This window comes from Bombus affinis, chromosome 14 (genome assembly GCF_024516045.1).
Source record: "Bombus affinis isolate iyBomAffi1 chromosome 14, iyBomAffi1.2, whole genome shotgun sequence".
In the NCBI taxonomy this organism is placed as follows: Eukaryota; Metazoa; Arthropoda; class Insecta; order Hymenoptera; family Apidae; genus Bombus; species Bombus affinis.
This window is the reverse complement of record NC_066357.1, coordinates 8892739-8911814: the sequence shown is the minus strand read 5'-3', so window position 1 is coordinate 8911814 and position 19076 is coordinate 8892739. Positions and strand designations below refer to the sequence as shown.

General features: G+C 36.9%; 2 protein-coding genes and 1 long non-coding RNA gene across 5 annotated transcripts in view; all 3 read left to right on the top strand.

Annotated features, from left to right (window-relative positions):
- Window positions 1-711: 711 nt before the first annotated feature.
- On the top strand, window positions 712-2501 carry LOC126924620 (uncharacterized). Its single transcript, XR_007713607.1, has 2 exons — window positions 712-1079; window positions 1195-2501. It is a non-coding gene; the product is annotated as an uncharacterized LOC126924620 (long non-coding RNA).
- Window positions 2502-3037: 536 nt separating this feature from the next.
- Window positions 3038-6315, top strand: LOC126924599 (uncharacterized). 2 transcript variants are annotated; one of them, XM_050739319.1, is made up of 3 exons: window positions 3038-3380; window positions 4201-4379; window positions 5549-6315. In XM_050739319.1, the coding sequence occupies exons 1-3, from the start codon at window positions 3322-3324 to the stop codon at window positions 5809-5811; spliced, it is 501 nt and encodes a 166-aa protein (XP_050595276.1). In that variant the 5' UTR covers window positions 3038-3321; the 3' UTR covers window positions 5812-6315. The 2 variants fall into 2 exon arrangements, with proteins under 2 accessions (XP_050595276.1, XP_050595275.1); XM_050739318.1 differs by having other exon boundaries at window positions 3049-3380; window positions 4198-4379.
- Window positions 6316-14957: 8642 nt separating this feature from the next.
- The window catches only part of LOC126924585 (proclotting enzyme-like), a 36479-nt gene continuing 32360 nt past the window's right edge, over window positions 14958-19076 (top strand). The window contains exons 1-8 of one of the 2 annotated variants that reach the window (XM_050739293.1): window positions 14958-15199; window positions 15705-15751; window positions 16038-16171; window positions 16239-16333; window positions 16519-16780; window positions 17315-17559; window positions 18193-18353; window positions 18424-18471. In XM_050739293.1, coding sequence (XP_050595250.1) covers window positions 15100-15199; window positions 15705-15751; window positions 16038-16171; window positions 16239-16333; window positions 16519-16780; window positions 17315-17559; window positions 18193-18353; window positions 18424-18471 — 1092 coding nt within the window. In that variant the 5' untranslated portion in view covers window positions 14958-15099. Of the gene's footprint in view, window positions 15200-15704; window positions 15752-16037; window positions 16172-16238; window positions 16334-16518; window positions 16781-17314; window positions 17560-18192; window positions 18354-18423; window positions 18895-19076 lie in introns of those variants that run through there. The other variant, XM_050739292.1, reaches the window with a different exon arrangement.

The window sequence follows — 19076 nt, the reverse complement described above, 5'->3', positions numbered from 1 at the left end:
TTCTTTTGAACCCCATACGCGTATAGTATACACGAGGTCCCCACTGGAAAGACCACTTTGCAGTTTTCTTCGATTCTCCCTAGATGGCCGACAGACCAGCAGCGCTGCTTCCGAACTTCTCGACCGTCGATCTCTTTCTATCGTAGGATACTCCGCTTCGGCCCTATCGCCCCTTTCTTTCTCATATTTCCCGGTTTTTCGATTCTTCCTCCTTTTTCTCCTTGCCCCATGGTTTCCCATTTCTTATCTTTTGTTCAGTATGCTTTCCTTTCCCATATTTTCTCTAGAATTTCCTTTCACTCCCTACCTTCCTTTTCTGTCCTTTTCTTCCTTTTTCTTCGCTTTCCTATCTTTTTCTCTACTTTTACAGATATCGTGCACTTTTTTTACCTGACTTTGCCTCAAAATAACTGGACAGATCTTGCGAACTTTTCTTGTTATACTCGCCTTGTTTGGAAACAAACGTCCGTGAGAGAGAGAGAGAGATAGAAACGCATTTGTATACGCACCAGGGCGCCCATCTCGTCCTCGACAAAGGACGACCAGCCACCCTATTCGAAGGCCAAATCGTCCAAGGTCGATCATCCTTCCAACGAAGCGGCTCGGTCGAGTTTTCTCTTCTTCCTTCTCTCACCCTTTCCTCTCTCTCTCTCTCTCTCTTGCCTCGAGATCGGGCTTGCTTGCTCGATCGGGACCACAGAGTGGAAAGAGGAAGGAATGAGACGATTACGCCGTTTACGATTCGAGTTTGTTTGCTACCTGCTGCCTACATGACATCGGACGTAAAACGGACGGATGAAAGAGGTCGGGATGCGTTCGTTTGTAAGCAAAGGAAAGAACAGATGGACAAGGGTCCGAAGAGAAACGAGGAAGGGAATGGGAACGAGATATTAACCCTTTGCGGTCATACCGAAACGGAGATATGGGTACCATGTTGGTTGGATTTAATTTTTAATGGACGAATATCAGTAAGTCGATTCGAGGCTTCCGAGAAAATAAGGAAAATTTCGGAAATTTAATAAAATCTGAAAAAATTCACCGACATATTAATCTTTTACATTAAACGTTTCTGTGCAAAGGTAAATATCACGAACAGTACTACTGCTTTACAATCGGGACCAGTGAACTTCGAATTTGACTCTGACAATTCGCAATTGATACAATTTTTCTGAACCTACGATTCTCGTATTACAGGATTTTGTTGCTTACGAAGTGCAATTTAGAAAAAACGACGATTAACAAACCACTTAAATCGACAGGGAACAGCCACGCTGCCTCAGACTGCCTGACGGATAACTGTGCATTCCAACGTGTACAAAGATGCATAGAATGCACCAGAACAAACGTAGTTTATATTTTTTCAACGTGATCGAAGGGCAGAGAAAGGAGAAACATCGGGGAAGGGGAAAAGGAGAAGAAGATGGAAAAGAAGGTTCAAGGTCGTGAGGATGAAAGAAGCGCGTTTACCGTAGGAGTGGTCGTGTGGGGGGTCGATGCGTCGTGGCCTCGAGCGTATGTGTACGCGAGAACGGTTTCGGAACGGCCGCGTAATCCGAATCCGAATCCGAAACCAGTTTCTGCCCCGTGGGTCAACCAGACCCGTCCTCTTCTTCAACGTCGTCTCCCACCGCGTTCGACCCATGTTCGTCACTCCCCCGAATCGAGTCTCCCTCTTTCTATCACGGCAATACATCTCCTGTCTTCCGAATCGCCGTGACCGCCTCGTATTTTTTCCATTCTGACGTTTTTCAACCATCATCGACCGATCACGATGATCTAATAATAGAAAAATCCTGATTCTTGCGTCGATGCGATACCGACGAACCGTTTTTCCTCGTTCTTTAAAAGACATGTAAATTAGTGAACAGCTGATGAACAGTGTTCGGAGACAACATTTTCGTAGGCGTATTACGTTGATGTCCACTCTACGTAACACAAGCATATTTCGCGCAGTATGCAAATAAATGGTAAACAGAGCTGTTCGTCAAACGTAATAGTTAACTGAAGTGTTTGCATCAAATGAACACGGTGCAGTACTTGAAATATTTTTCTACGTTTTGGGAATTTGTTACATGCAATATTCGTTAGAAAATCGTAGAATGAACTTTTCGCGAACCATCGAGCTTCAAAGTGGGGATACGATGTTGCTTCTGTTGGTGAACAGTACGCAAATTATCTGCGAGCTGCCTGAACAACTGGCGAACGGTTTAGGAAGATATTCAGGAAGTAGCTCAGGCCAATATGAACCCAGCGTAATGTTTGTTTATCCCGTCGATTCTATTATGTCGATATTATGAGTTTTTCGACGAACGTTTCATTTCCGTAGATAACCTTGTGCCCTCTTATCCAACTCGGACGTCTCACAGAGAGATATACACATAAGTATTATAACGCGATCTTGTCAAGGACTTGGTTGCATCGTCTCGCGATTCCAGGAACAAGTACAGTCAGCGTGTACTGTAATGATTATAAGTAATAAATTAAATCACTTCTTCGGTTCATCGATTTTTATTATTTATGCCAAGTCCATACCGACCAGATTTGTTCACGGGCGGAAGCAACATTATACGCACGCTGCGACTTACGAGCAGGATAGAAGAAAAACGAACTTGTTGCGAATAAGCTCATTAATTTATTGCATTTTAGGCAAAACGATCGTTAAGAGGCATACATACTTTTGACATTACGTAGTTTCGATATTTCGCGTAAATGCTAACTTCATCTCACGATATACACAATAGATTATTTCACAGTATAAAAATCGTGAATATTTTCATTTGACCGAGTAAACAACGAATAAACAATGAGCGAAGAGTAAATTTCCCCGAAATAAGCAAGTGTCGAGTAACTTACGGATACGAGTGTACTTGATTCGCGTTACGTCAATGTCGAGCTTGAATTCAGTTTAGCTCAGCATTGACAGATAGAATGGATTCGCTGATTCTTTTTTAACTAATTGCGAGCGATGTCTCTGGTCGATACCGTCTACAACGATACCGCGCATAGTCGTCGACAGTGGATGATGCGCGTAGAATCGCGGTCGATAAATACGTAATTCTTGATGACGCGGCGCGCACAGCCAACGAAAGGTAATGGTTTGAACGTTAACACGGATAGAGATTTGAAGGGGGAAAGAAAGGCCTCTATTGCGCGCCTCACAGTCGTGCTTCACTTTCCGTGATCCCAGGATTACGCGATTCTCGCTTTAACTCGCGTGGTTGATGCACCGATCGCTTTGTGCTCTTACGAACAATACGGAATAACCAGAGAACCGGAGAACCAGAGAACCAGAAGAAAGACTGTAAAAGCCGGAGAGCAAAGATGAGAGGACGAATCAGCGTATTTTGCGCCGCGATGGTCGCTACGGTGATGTTGTGCAGGTTAGTCGATCGATAGCCGGTTCAGCGGCTTATGGACGCAATTAGCGGTGGGACTATTGCGATACGTATTGACGCTCGAATAATTCAATATCCGAGCACTTAGTCCATTAAAAGGTATCGAAATCGCGGGTTAGTATTAATTTTCAGTATCGATACCGATATCTGATGGAGCAACAGGTATACCAATCTATCTATCGATCCAACAGCAACCGAATATTTATCAAATACTTTACGAATACCGAAATAGATGATTTCACAAATTAGAAACATCTGAAAGCTTCGAAAGTTTTATCTTTACTTTTAAAACTTCATATTGGTATCGACACTTTCATGCGATATCCTGTGGATATTTTCGTACGAGTATCGATCAAGCGTTTCGTGTAAATATCAAAGAGCTAGCAATTTTTATCGATACCTACAACTGTTCGCGAATGTCTTTGAACATTTCTAGAAACTTTTTACTAATATACATACATTATGCAAAGAGCTTTTCTTATGCAAAATACTTTGAAATGACATTAGTACTATAACGGACGTCAACTGTCACGATTATATTAGTGAAGTTGGATCAGTCTTTGGATAGTAGTAGTCTAAGTAGTCTTTGGATAAAATACCGCATACGATGTAGCGTCAAAATTCGCGAAGTTTCGACAAGTGTCAATGCGGTGTATTAGTCCCAATGTCTGCGGTGTATCAGTCTGGTCGCGATGTATGTTTTCATCAAAGCTAACTTTCTCCGGCGTTTTCTTCGTGCGTGCGAGAAATTACGTGGTCACAGCGTGCATTATTTTGAAGTAACGCGCACTTTGATTGGTAGCAGGTCCAATGGACAAGTATACGCGGGAACGGATTGGCTGAGAGGTCTCCACGAGAATATCGGGGCGCTGAATAGAAACATTCAGCACAATGTAATGCAACTGAATCAACGGATACAAGAAACGGTGCAAGCAAACTCGGCACAGATTCATCGGGTAACGGAAAAACTGAACGAAGAATTAGGTACAGTGGAATTCCACTTGAATGAAGTAGTTGTTGGGACGAAATTTTAGTTAATGTTCCATCAAATGAGCTTTTGCACATTTCGTTTTCTTTTTTTTTAGTAGTACATAATCAGTTATACAATGCACTAGAAAGAGTATTGGCAAATGAAGCAACGGAGCGCTTTTATTAATCAAATTCTACACTACATTTTCATAGTATCAAATTTTTGTAGCGATATGAAAGTACTACTAAATGATACTAAATTTTATATAGTCGGATCTAATTAAATGGTATGTAAATGCTGCAATAAGTAGAATTGTACTTATATTTTTGGCGTAGGAATACTTTTTGTAGGCATTGTACAACGATGTAAGAATACTTGCCACGAATGCATTCGGTACATAATTTAGTCTTTACAGCTATGAGTAATGTGATTTCCTGCGTAATAGGCATGAGTAATTCCCTGATGATGACTATTATGTCTACCTGAAAGTGAACTACTACGTGAACAAGCAATCAGATAGTGGGAGGAATCAGTAAACTTCTACTACTTCATACATCTATAAACCCTAGACACGCAAATTAATACCCCAATGGATTCAGATGGATGTAGCTCTACTGTACGCGATAAACGGATTACTCGACCTTTTTAAGTTCTTTCTTCGACTCAATGCTGGAAAATTACACCAATTACAGTTAAACGTTAACGTAAACGTTCCTTTCACTATCGACAAAGAGATCCGTTCTCTCTTCGCTTTTCAAGGCGATCGAATTTTTTATCTAATTGCAATATTTGCATCGCTCGTCTAGTCGTTTCACTTTTTGAAATATCTTCCTAATTAAGTAAGCGATACATCTACGACTCATAGTGAAAGCTTAGAGATTTATTTAACGTTATAACCATCGACATTTTCCCAGTGTTCAAAACTAAAATCACATCTATTTATAGTTTCTAATCGAGTTAGCGAAAAACAGAAAAATATACGCGACATAAATAATCGCATAAATTAATTATCGTTTCTATGCGTTAATGTCAACGAGAATGAAATATATTTCGCATAAAATCTGTCGTTATGGATCCAGTTACGCTCTTCGTTGCATTATGTTCTTGTAGCATGTTGAATCTTAAAATTGCAATATCATGTTCTTTCCCCGTGCTCTTCAATCAGATAATGAAACTGTTCTAGCTCATGGTCCAGCTTCGGTGCACAAAATTGGAGGCAATAACGTGATTATATCTAACAACGATGGAATGAAGATCGTTCATTCTGGTCGCACTTCGGACGGAAAACCGTACGTTCGCGAGAGCACGGATAAAATCGTGGGCGACATTCTTCGACACGTGGAAAGAATTTACGACCCTACTATGAATACCTCGAAGGTGCTAGGCTACACGTTGGATTTGAAGGATCCCGACGCGAGACCTATTCCGATAAGCGAATTTGCTTAATCGACAAACAATTGACGACCGATGGAAAGAAAAGATGATTTCTGCCGATCGACAGAGACACCTAATACGATATATGTAATTCTATATTTAATTCCAATACAATATATTTTGCAGTAGAACATCGATTATGACGACACGTCGTTTGGACAATCGAATAGATTTGTTTGTATTCGAGAGATCACATTTTTTGAATTATTCCATAAATATGAATATTAAACGGATCTTTCAAGACATTTTTTAATTGGATATATATATGACAAGTAGACAAGTATACTTTTGTTAATTTTGCGTCATTTGATGGCAAAGATTATTGGAAAGAGAAGAACCGATCAGGTTCAATGGTAACTTTTCTAAAAATAGGCGGTGAAATTTGATATGAGATACGATTTTTATTAATCCATATTCTAATAATCGAGGTTTTACGGTACTTGCAGTAATTCGAAATCGCCCGCAACTATGTATGTAAAAGTACGATACGAATAAATAAATGCATGAACAAGATAACCATGAGAAACTTCGTTGCACGATGAATTTTCGTCCTTCCCGATTGCAATGTCGCCAATGTGGCTTATATCCAAATTTTTGTAGAGAGAGGAAAGCTGCTCGACACGAAAAGTGTGTTACTTGAATGGCAAATGTTGCGCGAGTATGCGTGTCAAAGTGGCGCCGAGAGAAACGAGAGATCGCACGCGGGGTGCCTTAAATGGAAGTGCCCCTGGCTTGTCCTCGATCTCGCGTTCTTCTCGCCTTCTCTTTCAACGCGTTTCTCTATTCCCCTTTCCCTCTTTCCCGCCCTCTTTCGTCATTTCCCTACCTCTTTCTCTTCACCCCTGTCCTTTTCCCGCTATGCACAGAGAATTTATATTGTCCTTGATCTTATCACACCTAGAAAAGTCGAATCGGCAACACGATTTAGATTTACGATTCGATGAACTACTTGATAAATTTTCTAGCTATATAAGACAATCGCGATCGCAGACAATTAGTTCGTATTATTTCAAATACGAGCGATCAAGTCAATAGTAAGTGAAACGAATTCTCAAAACAGCGTTACCCAAGTATTTCATTGTGATATATTTTCTACTTCCTCTTAAATACAATATGAAATTATTTAAAAACGGTACCGTTCAATTTGAAAAATATTTATTATTAACAAACAACATATTTAGCAATGTTTTCAATTACAAACACCCTGGTAATAAAGAGTGCTGAAAAATAAATGATTCTAAATAGCCAGAAAAGCTATCAAAGTATCCACCTCGATGTAGCCGAATAACCGTGAGTGAAATATACATTCTATTTCGTAACTCTAATTTATTACATGGAAGTATAAAATAGAAAAGAAAATTCTCAAAGTAAATCGCGACGAGTGCTTTATCATTTTTACAATATCAATCAACTTACTATTGATTAAAAGAAGAGACAAAGAAAGAAGAAGATAAATTCCCGTGTGAATTATTTGCACAAGACTAGTAACTATTAATCTGTGCACTCATAATTACATGTTCGCAACACTAATAACGGTTCAGTGTAGCCGTATAGGGGGCTACTGGTGAAACTGCATCCGATGATCCAAGAGCAGCAACGTGCTTCCACGGTCAAATGGGAGAAGGATGGGCATGATATAGGCAACACTACTTTGAAAGACGCGATCATTCATCAACGCAACTTTAACTAGGCAACTGATTAAAGTGAACGCGACGAAAACAAAAATAAAATTAATATCCATAACACGAAGAAAAAGCTGATCGAAATATCGTACTACTACAAACTTCAATACTGTAAGTCAATGATAATATTCTATATGTAAACTCGAAACATGTATTATGAAAAAAATTCTGACAATTTATAAATAAAATTGCTAAATCGCGATTGTCATATTTTGCAACGCTAAAATCAACACGAATACCATTTCTTCCGACTCTAATTCAAACCGTAATGAAACTCTCGCAACACTAATAAAAAAAATCGCAATTTGTCCAATGGAATGGAAGGTCGACATATACCAGTGCAACCATTTAGGAGGTTGCTGATTGTTCGATCGTTTCACGGAGAGACGCGATCGAGAGATAACGCGTCAACGAGAGGCGCAAATTCCCGTTACGATTAGACAATCGACGCCAGGAATTCAGTCGATCCCCTGTTTCGGTTAAGAGAATAGAAGTAGTTGGTTAATATTAACACTTGGTTAACGATTGAAATAACACTTTATTTCTACGACAAGTCTACGAATGTATCGCGTGTACCGTTGCGAAAATACAAAGATTTGATCTCAAGTTAAGATGTTTTCAGCGAGAACTGTCGCTAGCAAGTAAGTTTTGGAGGAAAAACTAGCGATGGGTATGTCCAGCGCACAAGGCAAGCGGATTCGTTGATTGTGATTTTCGTAAAGGAAGTGAAGGTCACGGCCATCGTTTTTAATTGGATAAAAACTGGTGGGTAGGAGTCAACGCTGGCCGCCCTCTATCGAAAGTCGCTAGCAGGTAAAAACGGCCCCCGAATGCTGTATATGGTATGAAATATTTGGTTCATTAATTAAGTAATCTACAGGGCTGAATAATAATTCTAAGGAAACTCTCGAGTTGCAAGTTAGGGAGTTTAAAAGTCACGATCGTAAAAATGCTATGTTTATGACGGTTCTCTAAGATTACGTTTACCCAGATAGTAACCTTCTTGACCGAGGGACGGATTCTTTGTTTCACGTCGGGTCACACAACGGAACACTGATGAACGATCACATTTGTACAGCTCTTGTAGCTGTATCCGAGTGGTCTAGTAACAGTCTCCGACAAATATATAGATTTGAGCATTTTATAAACGCAACTCTACTTGACGAAACGCGATCATTCATTATCGCAACGCTAACTCTTAAAGTGAATTCAATGAAAATTAGTATTTACTATATGAAAAAACTACTTCAAGTATCCTGACGTTGCAACTTGCAATATTATAAAATTAATTAACAACTAACATTTTTATAATTGAATTTTAAACAACAGAAAATAGGATAAATTCTGATACGTACAATTTTCTAAGAAGTTCTAAGAATTCATAATAAAAATTGCAAAAGACAATCGCGATATCATAATTGGCAACTCTAAGGCAAACACGATTATCATTTTGTCGCAAATCTAATTCAAACCGTAATCATTCTCTCGTGACACTAATAAAAAGCCGCGATATTATCTCCTAGCTTTGATTCAACCCGTAATTAATATCTCGCGACACTAATAAGAAAAACCGCGATTTGCTCAATGTGATGATGGACCGATGTGTAGATCGGCCAAAAAAAGAACTACTACTACTACTACTACTACAAATACTAAAAGCGAGCATAGTGACAAAGTAGTAACGAGAATGACTTTCCATGCTATGGATGGCCCAGAGGATGGAGAGCCATTGGTAGTTGCCCTCTTGAACGACAGTTTGCCGGGCCTCTTCGGCTCGTAGCCTCTTCTTTTTCCGGGTGCAATGCCCGCTGAAACTTAAATCTAGGCTCGAGTCTTTCTAATCGCGAAATAAAGAATAACTTATAAAGGTAAAATAAAAAAATAAATCGCGGATGCTATTCCCAGTGCACATGGACGACCAAAGATCATAGCGACCGTTGTCCGTTCGCATGTGCGTGCTCGAGCAATAAACGTTCGTTTCGAAACATACCCCGTACTCGCGACCACGAACGCGATATTCGAAAAATCGGTAGGCAAGGCTCGAGACAAATGGCATGGTCCATTCGTGATGCCAGCTTCACCGTCAATTTTTCGAATCAAATATCCTGAAACAGGTTGGACACGCGAAAACGCGCCTACCCGACGAGAGACTGTGCCGACCTGCCCGGCCCTACCTACTTATAGTTAACACTCATACCAGAAAATATACTACCTATCCTACCCGGAAACCTATATTTAAAATTTAAAAAATGGCAAAACAAGCACACCAACACATTCACTCCACGGTTCTCACACATAACCCGGGCGCAAATGCCTACACTAGAGAGACGTCCCGGGACGCCTCCGACACCCGAGTTTGGCATACAACTTGCACACTCTAAAGTACGTACCATTTTCCTGAAATCGACTGACGATGGCTAGCGACCATTGCGTAAAGTATGATAAAGATGTGCATATTTTGATTTTAATTAAGTACATTAGAATTTTAGATTTAATTAAAAATTCATCAACATGCTGTATAAAGTATAATCATAATATATCTAAATAAATAATATTATTAGGATATACGATGCGTATTTCGATATTATTATAGATAATATAATAGTTGATATTAATAACTTTGTACTATTTATAATCTCCTATACATATTTAATAGCATCGTTATTGTAAATTGAAATTTATAAGTATGCATCTATTTTAAAGTAAAATGAAGTAAATGAATAAAGTATAGCAAAAACGACGCAATTCCACAGCCTAACCACATACATACAATGTGGAAAATACGTCGCGCACGATACACTAACTCAACGTCAGTCGCTGAAAAATTATTAAACTTATAAACTAATCATCATGCCCATTGCCTTTCTCCCACCCAAGTAGCACCTGGGCACGTGAGTGAGATCTTGGCAACGAACATGGGAGGAGTTAAATCTGAAAATCCTATGCTAAAAATATGATTAGCATATCTATTAAATTTTGTATCTGGCGGGCTAATATACTTTCATTTTGTAATCTCATTTCATTTCAAATTTTAATGACTCTATTTATTCATATTTTAATTTACTAATTTAATAAATTAATAAAAAACTACGTTTGAATGAGAGGAAAAAGAATAAACAACATATTTATAAAAAACAAATCAGATTAAGATTCAATAAATACAAACAGTAATAAATTCAATGTATAATAAAAAACGTAGTCTCAACGGAATATTAATAGAAATAACCTCAGGCGATTCCTTCGTCAAAACGTATCTTTGGAAACAAAGAGGCGTTCAAAACTTGCTTTGATTCTGAAATCTGCCTGTCGCGAAGTGTCTTCTTGCACGTGAAATTTGATACATCCTTGGACGAATAAAGTTACTCTTTACTATCTTTATATTGCACATTTCTAATTTTATTAAAATCATACTGTATATGGAACTCAAACAATAAAGTAGTTCCATACTAACATAAAATAGAGATAAAATTAAATTAAATATATAGTAAGTATCGTCATTAATAATAATAATAATAATAATAATAATAATACTTTCAATCATGATTGCAATTGCTCATAATAAAAAGTCTGATGGTGTCAGACTTCTTCACTATAAAATACTTAAGTCATTCTGATATTCGTTATTTATTTCAATATTCATACATTATTTATCCATTACATACGTACACTCGTATGCATATTTGATACTTACATTGTATATGTATACTCTAATTTTACTAGCAAATATGTATAATAAATGCAAGTTGTCATTTTCACTCATATATACATAATCGAGTTATCAAGATTAATACTACACTCGTGTCAATGATTAACGCATCATTACTAATATTCAAAAACGCGATATGCAAGAAGACCTATCCTGAGCTAATAAATAAAACACAGAAAAGAAAATGTTACTACTCACGAGTATAATAAATACCCGCGGTCACTGTGCTCGTTAAAAAATCTACGTGATGCAACTAGTCACCCGTGTCGATTCGGACCTTTCATCCTACGACATGATCGAGTGACCAGAGGAAACAAATGCATGCAACTCACGATTAGATGCGAAGAACGTCGTCGTCGACATTGTTGTAACCCCAACCCCAATTGAGAAGTCACCACGAAATCGTCATCAGATAGGAATTGTGCAATCCCATGGAAGAAGCGAAGGTTGGACGAAACCTGTAACAAAGCAGAGAATATTACAAATAATTTTCAAAGACAGTGTTTCGTATTTGAAAAGTTTTAAATAATAAAATATTAATATCTATTAAATAAAATTTTAATGACAATATTCAATTCAAGAATGAAAAGTTTAGACTTGTCAAATTTTCAAATTTTCATACTTTTTAATTCATAATAGAGGAATAAAATTAAATGGATAGAATACAAGGTTACTTACATTCTTAGCTTTTGAAGCACCACTCATTCTTTCCAGGCAACAGGAAGAAGTGGAGGAAGAAGAAGAAGAAGAAGGAGTGGAAAACCTTTAACAAGATATGGATTATTATAATTTGGTTTGAAAAAAACAATGCTTATTGTCCAAAACATTTAAAATAATAAAATATGAAACTCGATGAAAGTTAGAAATTATTTTTTAATTAATATTAGTTAATGTAATATAACAATGAAGTAATAATTATTTAATAATAAAATATGTAAAAATCCTTACATGCTTTGTTTTGAAGCACCACTACATCCTTCCCAAAGAACTGGAAAAACTGGCAGTTGAAAAACCTAAATATTATTATATATTATTTAAAATATTTAAGAATTAGATTAAAATAAATATTTAAATATAAAAAAATACTTACATTCTTGAGCTCCAGGAGAGACTTTATCCTCTTGCGAGACCTGTGACTCTAACACCGAAAGCGATATCATATCATATTAAGCATATCATATTAAGAATATAACAAAAAATGTATATTTAATATATTTAAAATATTTTTGAACATTACAAGGTATTTCCTACTACACTGTTAAATATTTATAAATATTTCACGACTGATTTATAAAAATTGCCCGTCAAACCGAATGTCTACAATTGACAACAAACTGAATGTCCGCCATTACTGTTTGAAATACATATACACACTTATTCGACATGCTTCGTACGTGACTTCGTAATAACAAAATATGGCGCACTTTTTTCGACCATTAAACAAAGCTGCGCAATAGGAAAAATATTCGATGCGCAGAACGCGTTCAAACCTGTCTATGCTAACGTTCTTTCTAGAATGTATAAAAATTGTATAAAAACACAAAATGGCAATCTTATCACTGAGAATCCACAAAAATTTAGCAAAACGTAAAAATTATTTCAATTTCTTACTCAAATGAAACAAAATCTACGAACTCCACGTCGAATAAATGTTAAATAATATGCTCAATTTTGTTTAAATTAAAAAATTATTTGACGTATTCGAAATAAAAGTAGCTTTTTAAATCTGGCTTATTTTCATCTTCAATTTTCTTAATAAACCGTGAACTCATTTAAGATTGTGTTATGTTACGTACTAATTACGTGACGTCCTTTTAAATATCATCTTGTTCTTCCGATTTTCGTGACATCCCTCTAATACTTCGAAGTCTCTCTCGTAATCAAACAATAATCTGCACAAAAAAAGGATAAAATGTTAAAATAAGCATATGAAAAGAACAAATTGTACAAAAATGAAACAATGATCAATGTTAAAATGCATCTTGAAAGCTCATTATACAAGCTACCGGCAAATGTGACGACCAAAAAAACGACGAAAAGAAAAAAGATTATTAAATAATAATTTATAATAAATTGTTGAGTAAAAACGTACATTAATTGATGGAAGTCAATGAGTATAAGCAGTGTTCGACTGTGTTTGCGGGGAGAATGTGTTATTGCGAATGAAAAAATGGACGAGTATGTGATGAGTGGGTCGCGTTAAGGCACAAGCAGTGAAATAATTATTAAAAAAGCAATACGTAACAGAGAAATCGATATTTGTCGCGAAATAACACTAAACACATCTGATCTCTCTGATCGGCGATGCGAGAACGACCTTGTCGGTTTACCTAGCGAATTTGGGCTGACACGGGATGGGGGAACAGCAGACACGCTGCTAAGTCAAGCATGCACGTATAGGATGACGTTTATCCGATTCCTGATAAAGCTTGACTTCAAGAATATGTTTATATTCCAAACAAAAAAGGCGCTATGTTACAGTAGATGGTAAGAAAGGCACATAGGATGTAAATACGTGTGAGTTAATATAATTTCGACGTAAATTTATTAATTTAAAACCTGCATAAATACCTACGCTTAGAAATTTAATATATATACGTATATATAATATATAACAATATATATAATATATAATCTTAATTAATTACATAACATTTTGAACGAAATTTATAAATTTAAGAATTAAGAATTAACTTAGAATTAATTTAGAATTAATTAAGAATGAATCAAGTGTTTAGAAATTTAATATACGGGTGATAAATTAATATGATTAAATAAAATTAATATATAGATAGAAAGCATATAGATGATAATTTTTAATTCAACGTAAAATAATATTTTTGGTCGGAAAATTATTATTATTGTTATAGATGGAAAACGATCTCAGCATATATAACCTTCAAAATTAATTAACGTTACGTACACAGGAAACCACAAATTATATTAAAATGAAAGAATATCTAAACTCAAATTGTTTTGTCAAGGTTCCAATGCAAGCTGTTAGTGATTTTGACAGTCAAATAAGAAATCAACGTAACACGAACGAAACGAGTTTGAGAAATTGTTTAATTTCGATATGACATTGTCCGACAAACTATTAATAAACGTGTATTCGTTAAACATACCTGACAATAGCCTATAAAAGGCGAAGAATTATTACGAAGTTGAAATCACGCATTTCGAACGTAATAACGCGCATGAACGCCATGCTTACCGGTACTGAACTAATGTTTCGTCGTGCCAAAACTTCACCTAGCTGACTCCTGATTGGTCAGGAGGCACGATTTCTTAAAATCGGCGCGAGAAATTAAAATATCGCACACTGTGAACATTTCCCTAATTGTGACAGTGACTATAAATATGACTAGAGTCAAATATCTTTTGTGCAAAAGTTCCTGCATATTATCGTAAGGTAGCTTGATATAACGTAAAATAAATTAAAAATTGAACTACTTTAAGTTTTGGACTTACACTATTTTCATTATCATCAACGTAATTAAATTAAAATATTAATTCAGATAGGTATAAGAAATTTTGAATGTTTTGCTTTTAACTTTATAACAACATTAAGCGGTATGAAAAGAAAAGAGGAAAGGGAGGCAAGAGGAGAAAAGAAAAGTAAGTTTTACGCACTTTATCTACAATTGTAACACAAAATGTATACGATCCAATATCTATGATCCAAGTTGATCGATAGAAATCACATCAGGACAGCGTAGCGCCTCGGTTTCTACAAACGAGTGACTCAAGCGTATAACGGGTTGCATGTTTAGGCAATATACACGTGTATATAAGAGAGCGTTTGCTATTCGTTTTGGCTGTTTCATTCGATCTCTACCACGGTACTGTCCCACGTTCTAGCAAACAAATCATTTTCGTCAATGTAGTTAGTAATTAAGAAGAAGCTAAGAGATGGAAATTCGGAAGAAGTTAATGCAATCAACGTTTCTTTTCTGCGTTTCCTGCGCATTGTTATTTGCTCGATCTTCCAGCTATGGCAAAGACACGATAGGTAAGTTACTTTGTACTTTCTTCGCGTAAAGATACTGTTTCCTTTGATGATATTTCTTTGACCCGTTATTCTCATAATAAGTTCTTCGATTAGCAATGCTTTAAACTTTTCTGTCTCGAATCGTTTCAGGTTTCATCTCACGAAAATAAATTATATTATATTTATTTATATTATATTTACGAGAACCATATTCGACCAAATTAAAGTTAATTTGACTTTATTAGTTTCAAATTTCGAGATTGTAATATTTTCCAGTTAAACGGTAATCCGATTAAAAAATCGATACGGATACAGACGGGTTTCTACGAAAGAACCGTGTGTATATCCCAGCTCATGCTAGTTGGCGAACGAGAAAGCTCATAGCATAAATGCTTAACATAGATTCGTGTGCTAGAGAGGAAATTTTTTGTTTTGTTCATAAACGAAAGCACTGGTTGCAAATAGATTTATCTGTTCTGGACATCCTCCGATTGTCATCGTTGATCGTTTGTTCTGTCATTGATAGATTTTGCAAGGCATATCCATCACCAAAGAGCCTCTTCAACTGGAATGGTACGTAAAACTTAACGATAACTAGACTGCGGACGTTTATGCATTTTTTTCATACGTTTTCACAAACACAACTAAAGTAATGAATTCTAAAATGAGATTTTATACATCCTCTTAATATTATAATGAATACGTTACTTTGTAAATCTGTTATATTTTTGCATATTATGTGTAGTTTGTACATTTTCATTATTTATATTTCTTACAAATACATAAATATCCGCAGTGGAGTCATAAGATAAATGTAAAACGCGATAGTTTAAGCAGAAGAGAATTTGTATTTACATAGGTACCGACGTCTTCGAAGTGTGTCGGATTGAACAACGAATCGGGTCACTGCGAGCACTTAAAACGGTGCTTATCTCATGAGTATGGTTCAAACTTTACGCTGGCCATAAATCACTCGTGCGTAATCGACCAAACGTAAGTGTTTAATTCATTTGCCTACGTGAAAGTTTGGATCGGATTGAATCAAATGGAATCGAAACAGATACACAGGCATTTGTTGCTCGAGACGTGGCAACGAAATGCGTACAAATTCTATGGTAGACGAGGATTTTGCCGACACTCTTCCGCAGATTGCTGGTACGTATGTAACGATTGATCGAGCACAAAGGGAACGCGTCGTATCGTGAGTATTAGGACATTTGTTGATTTCATGTGAAATATGCAAATTAATAATTTAAATTATTAAGAGAACGATAAACAAATTCGTTTCCACTGGAGTATAACTTATGGACGGAGTGGTAATGGCTCGCTATTCGTTTCAGCGAGTGACGATAAGAAACAAAATGAGGTGAGAATCGTTTGGTCGGGCGAGCATAGAACGACAACGTCTCGGCCTAAAAATCCGGCATTGAGAGGATGCGGAACTACATTGAAAAGTCAAAGCAAGTTGCTGGGCGGTAGACCGGCCGATTCCACGAAATGGCCCTGGATGGTAGCTCTTCTTACAACGAATAACGCTTACTATTGTGGTGGTGTGCTCGTCACCGATAGACACGTTTTAACGGCTGCCCACTGCGTCTACAAGTAAATTTTCGTCCCATAGATTAGGAATTTTACTCAATATGGTACTGTGAAGACCATCGATATATCTTACAAGATGGTCATAAAAAAGGAACGTTCCGTATATTTTTTAAAGAAGTAAGAAAATGCAAACATAGCTTCTTCGATGTTATAAAAATGTCGGCCACATTATTTAACTTTATGAATGCATTGAGATATCATCAATAACTTACTTTTACTGTTTTTACACGGCAGATCTGCGGCACAGTTGCTCGTAGCGTGAACGTATATATCGATTCAACGTACTTCGTTTATCATAGGAAATTAGCTAATTTTACTCGTGTTTTTTGTTGATCTTCGGCAACTAATTGATTGCTACGATCGCGTGTACAAGATCTCATATTTTCTTAAACCTAAAGATCATCAAGGACCTGACCAGTTGTCAATATGCAGGTTCTGAACGGAACGTTTTCTCCTTTACCTCTTCCCCGCGTTTCATCTTCTTGGTTTTGAGTACAAAGTCATAATGTTAATTAAAGTTTCCCTTTTGTTGGTCAGATTTGGACCACAGGAGATCAAAGTCAGGCTCGGTGAATACGATTTCGCGACGAGCGAAGAAACGAGAGCCGTGGATTTCGCGATTTCCGAAATACGTATACATCGAGACTTTGCTCTTGACACGTTCGCAAATGACATAGCAATAGTCAAACTGTACCCACCGACCGTCTTCGACAGTTACATTTGGCCCGTGTGTCTGCCACCAATTGATCAAACGTTCGAGTACAAGGACGCAGTTATAACAGGTATCCTTTCCATTTTCGCTGTGTCCGCTAGCTGTTCTCGACACTATTTTACGTTACTTTCGAAACACCAGTTTCGATGATTCTTGAACATGTTGTAAAGTCCAATTTAGAACAACTCTCTCTTCTCTCACGAAAACGTCGGATTCTCTTAATTTCCGTGATATTCGCGAAGAACTGCAGGTATCGCTACGGTGAATTCTTATCTCAGTGAATTCGAACTTAATTCTTATCTCTTTTTTTATAGTTTATACAGGCTTGGATTAAGCGTCACTTTAAGTGTCGCCAATACCGACGCCTACGCTGCTGCGGACGCGCAATTATATGCTCAATTCACTATAGTCGTACCGATAATTTTTCGCCAATATCTTCGGAACTGTTGCAAGAGAGTTGGACATTTTCGCGAGAGCAGAAAATTGTTCCAAATGTTGAGTTTTACAACGTATTAAAAAATCATAGTAATTCATGTCGAGGGTAAGTTTCGAAATAATTCGAAATAAACCATATTGTCTCGTCGGATTAACAAAAATATAGGAAGTATAAAGAATATAAAAAGATACGATTATTGTCGAAGCTGATACAAGAGACGCATCAGGATTACAAATTTAGTTGGTTAAAAATTGGTTAAAAATTTAGGTTGGGGCGCACGCTACTACGGAGGCTCCTATAGTAAGGTTTTGATGGAAGTCGAGGTCCCAGTATGGCCGCAGAGTAAATGCACGAGCAGTTTCACTCGACGAATCGCTAATACGACGATTTGCGCCGGCGCTTACAACGGCGGAGGCGACGCTTGTCAGGTATGTAAGAGACCTTAATACGATCAAAACCAAAGCTAATATTCCGACCAATGACTACGTTCGCGTACAGGGTGATTCCGGTGGACCACTCCTTCATCAGCTTGCAAATGGCAGATGGGTAAATATCGGAATAGTATCTTGGGGTATTCGATGCGGAGAACCTGGACGTCCTGGAATATACACACGCGTCAATTCCTATCTTGATTGGATATTCGAGAATGCCGTGTTCTAAGCTTAGGATCGCATTTAATTTGTTAAGCGAGTGTCCCCTTATAATTACGAAATTACTAAAATTATTAAAAGTTAAGACAAGTCCAGGCGAAAAACAAAGCAAGTTCGGTCTGGTCGGTTTTAATTTTTATAAAAATGGCTCGTTTCCGATAGAAGCCTAATCTAATCTAAGATCTAAGAATCTAGTATCTAGAATCTAAGATCTAAGTGATATGTAAAAAAAAAAAAAAAATAGGAGATTTTAAGATAAGGATATCGCGTCACAGAAATTTTAATTTAAAAAGATTAACGACTTAACTCGTAAAATTTCGGATGTTGATGCGAATAACGATGCGAACCGTCGCTACATACCGCCTTAAAATCGAAATTTAAGCGGCCCAGGTTTCTAAATAGCTGAAATAATTAAGAGTTTTTGTATCGATAAACTTTGAAACGTTGAAAAACAACGAAAGGATAGAAAATTAATTATCAAAACCACACGAAGGAAAAGAT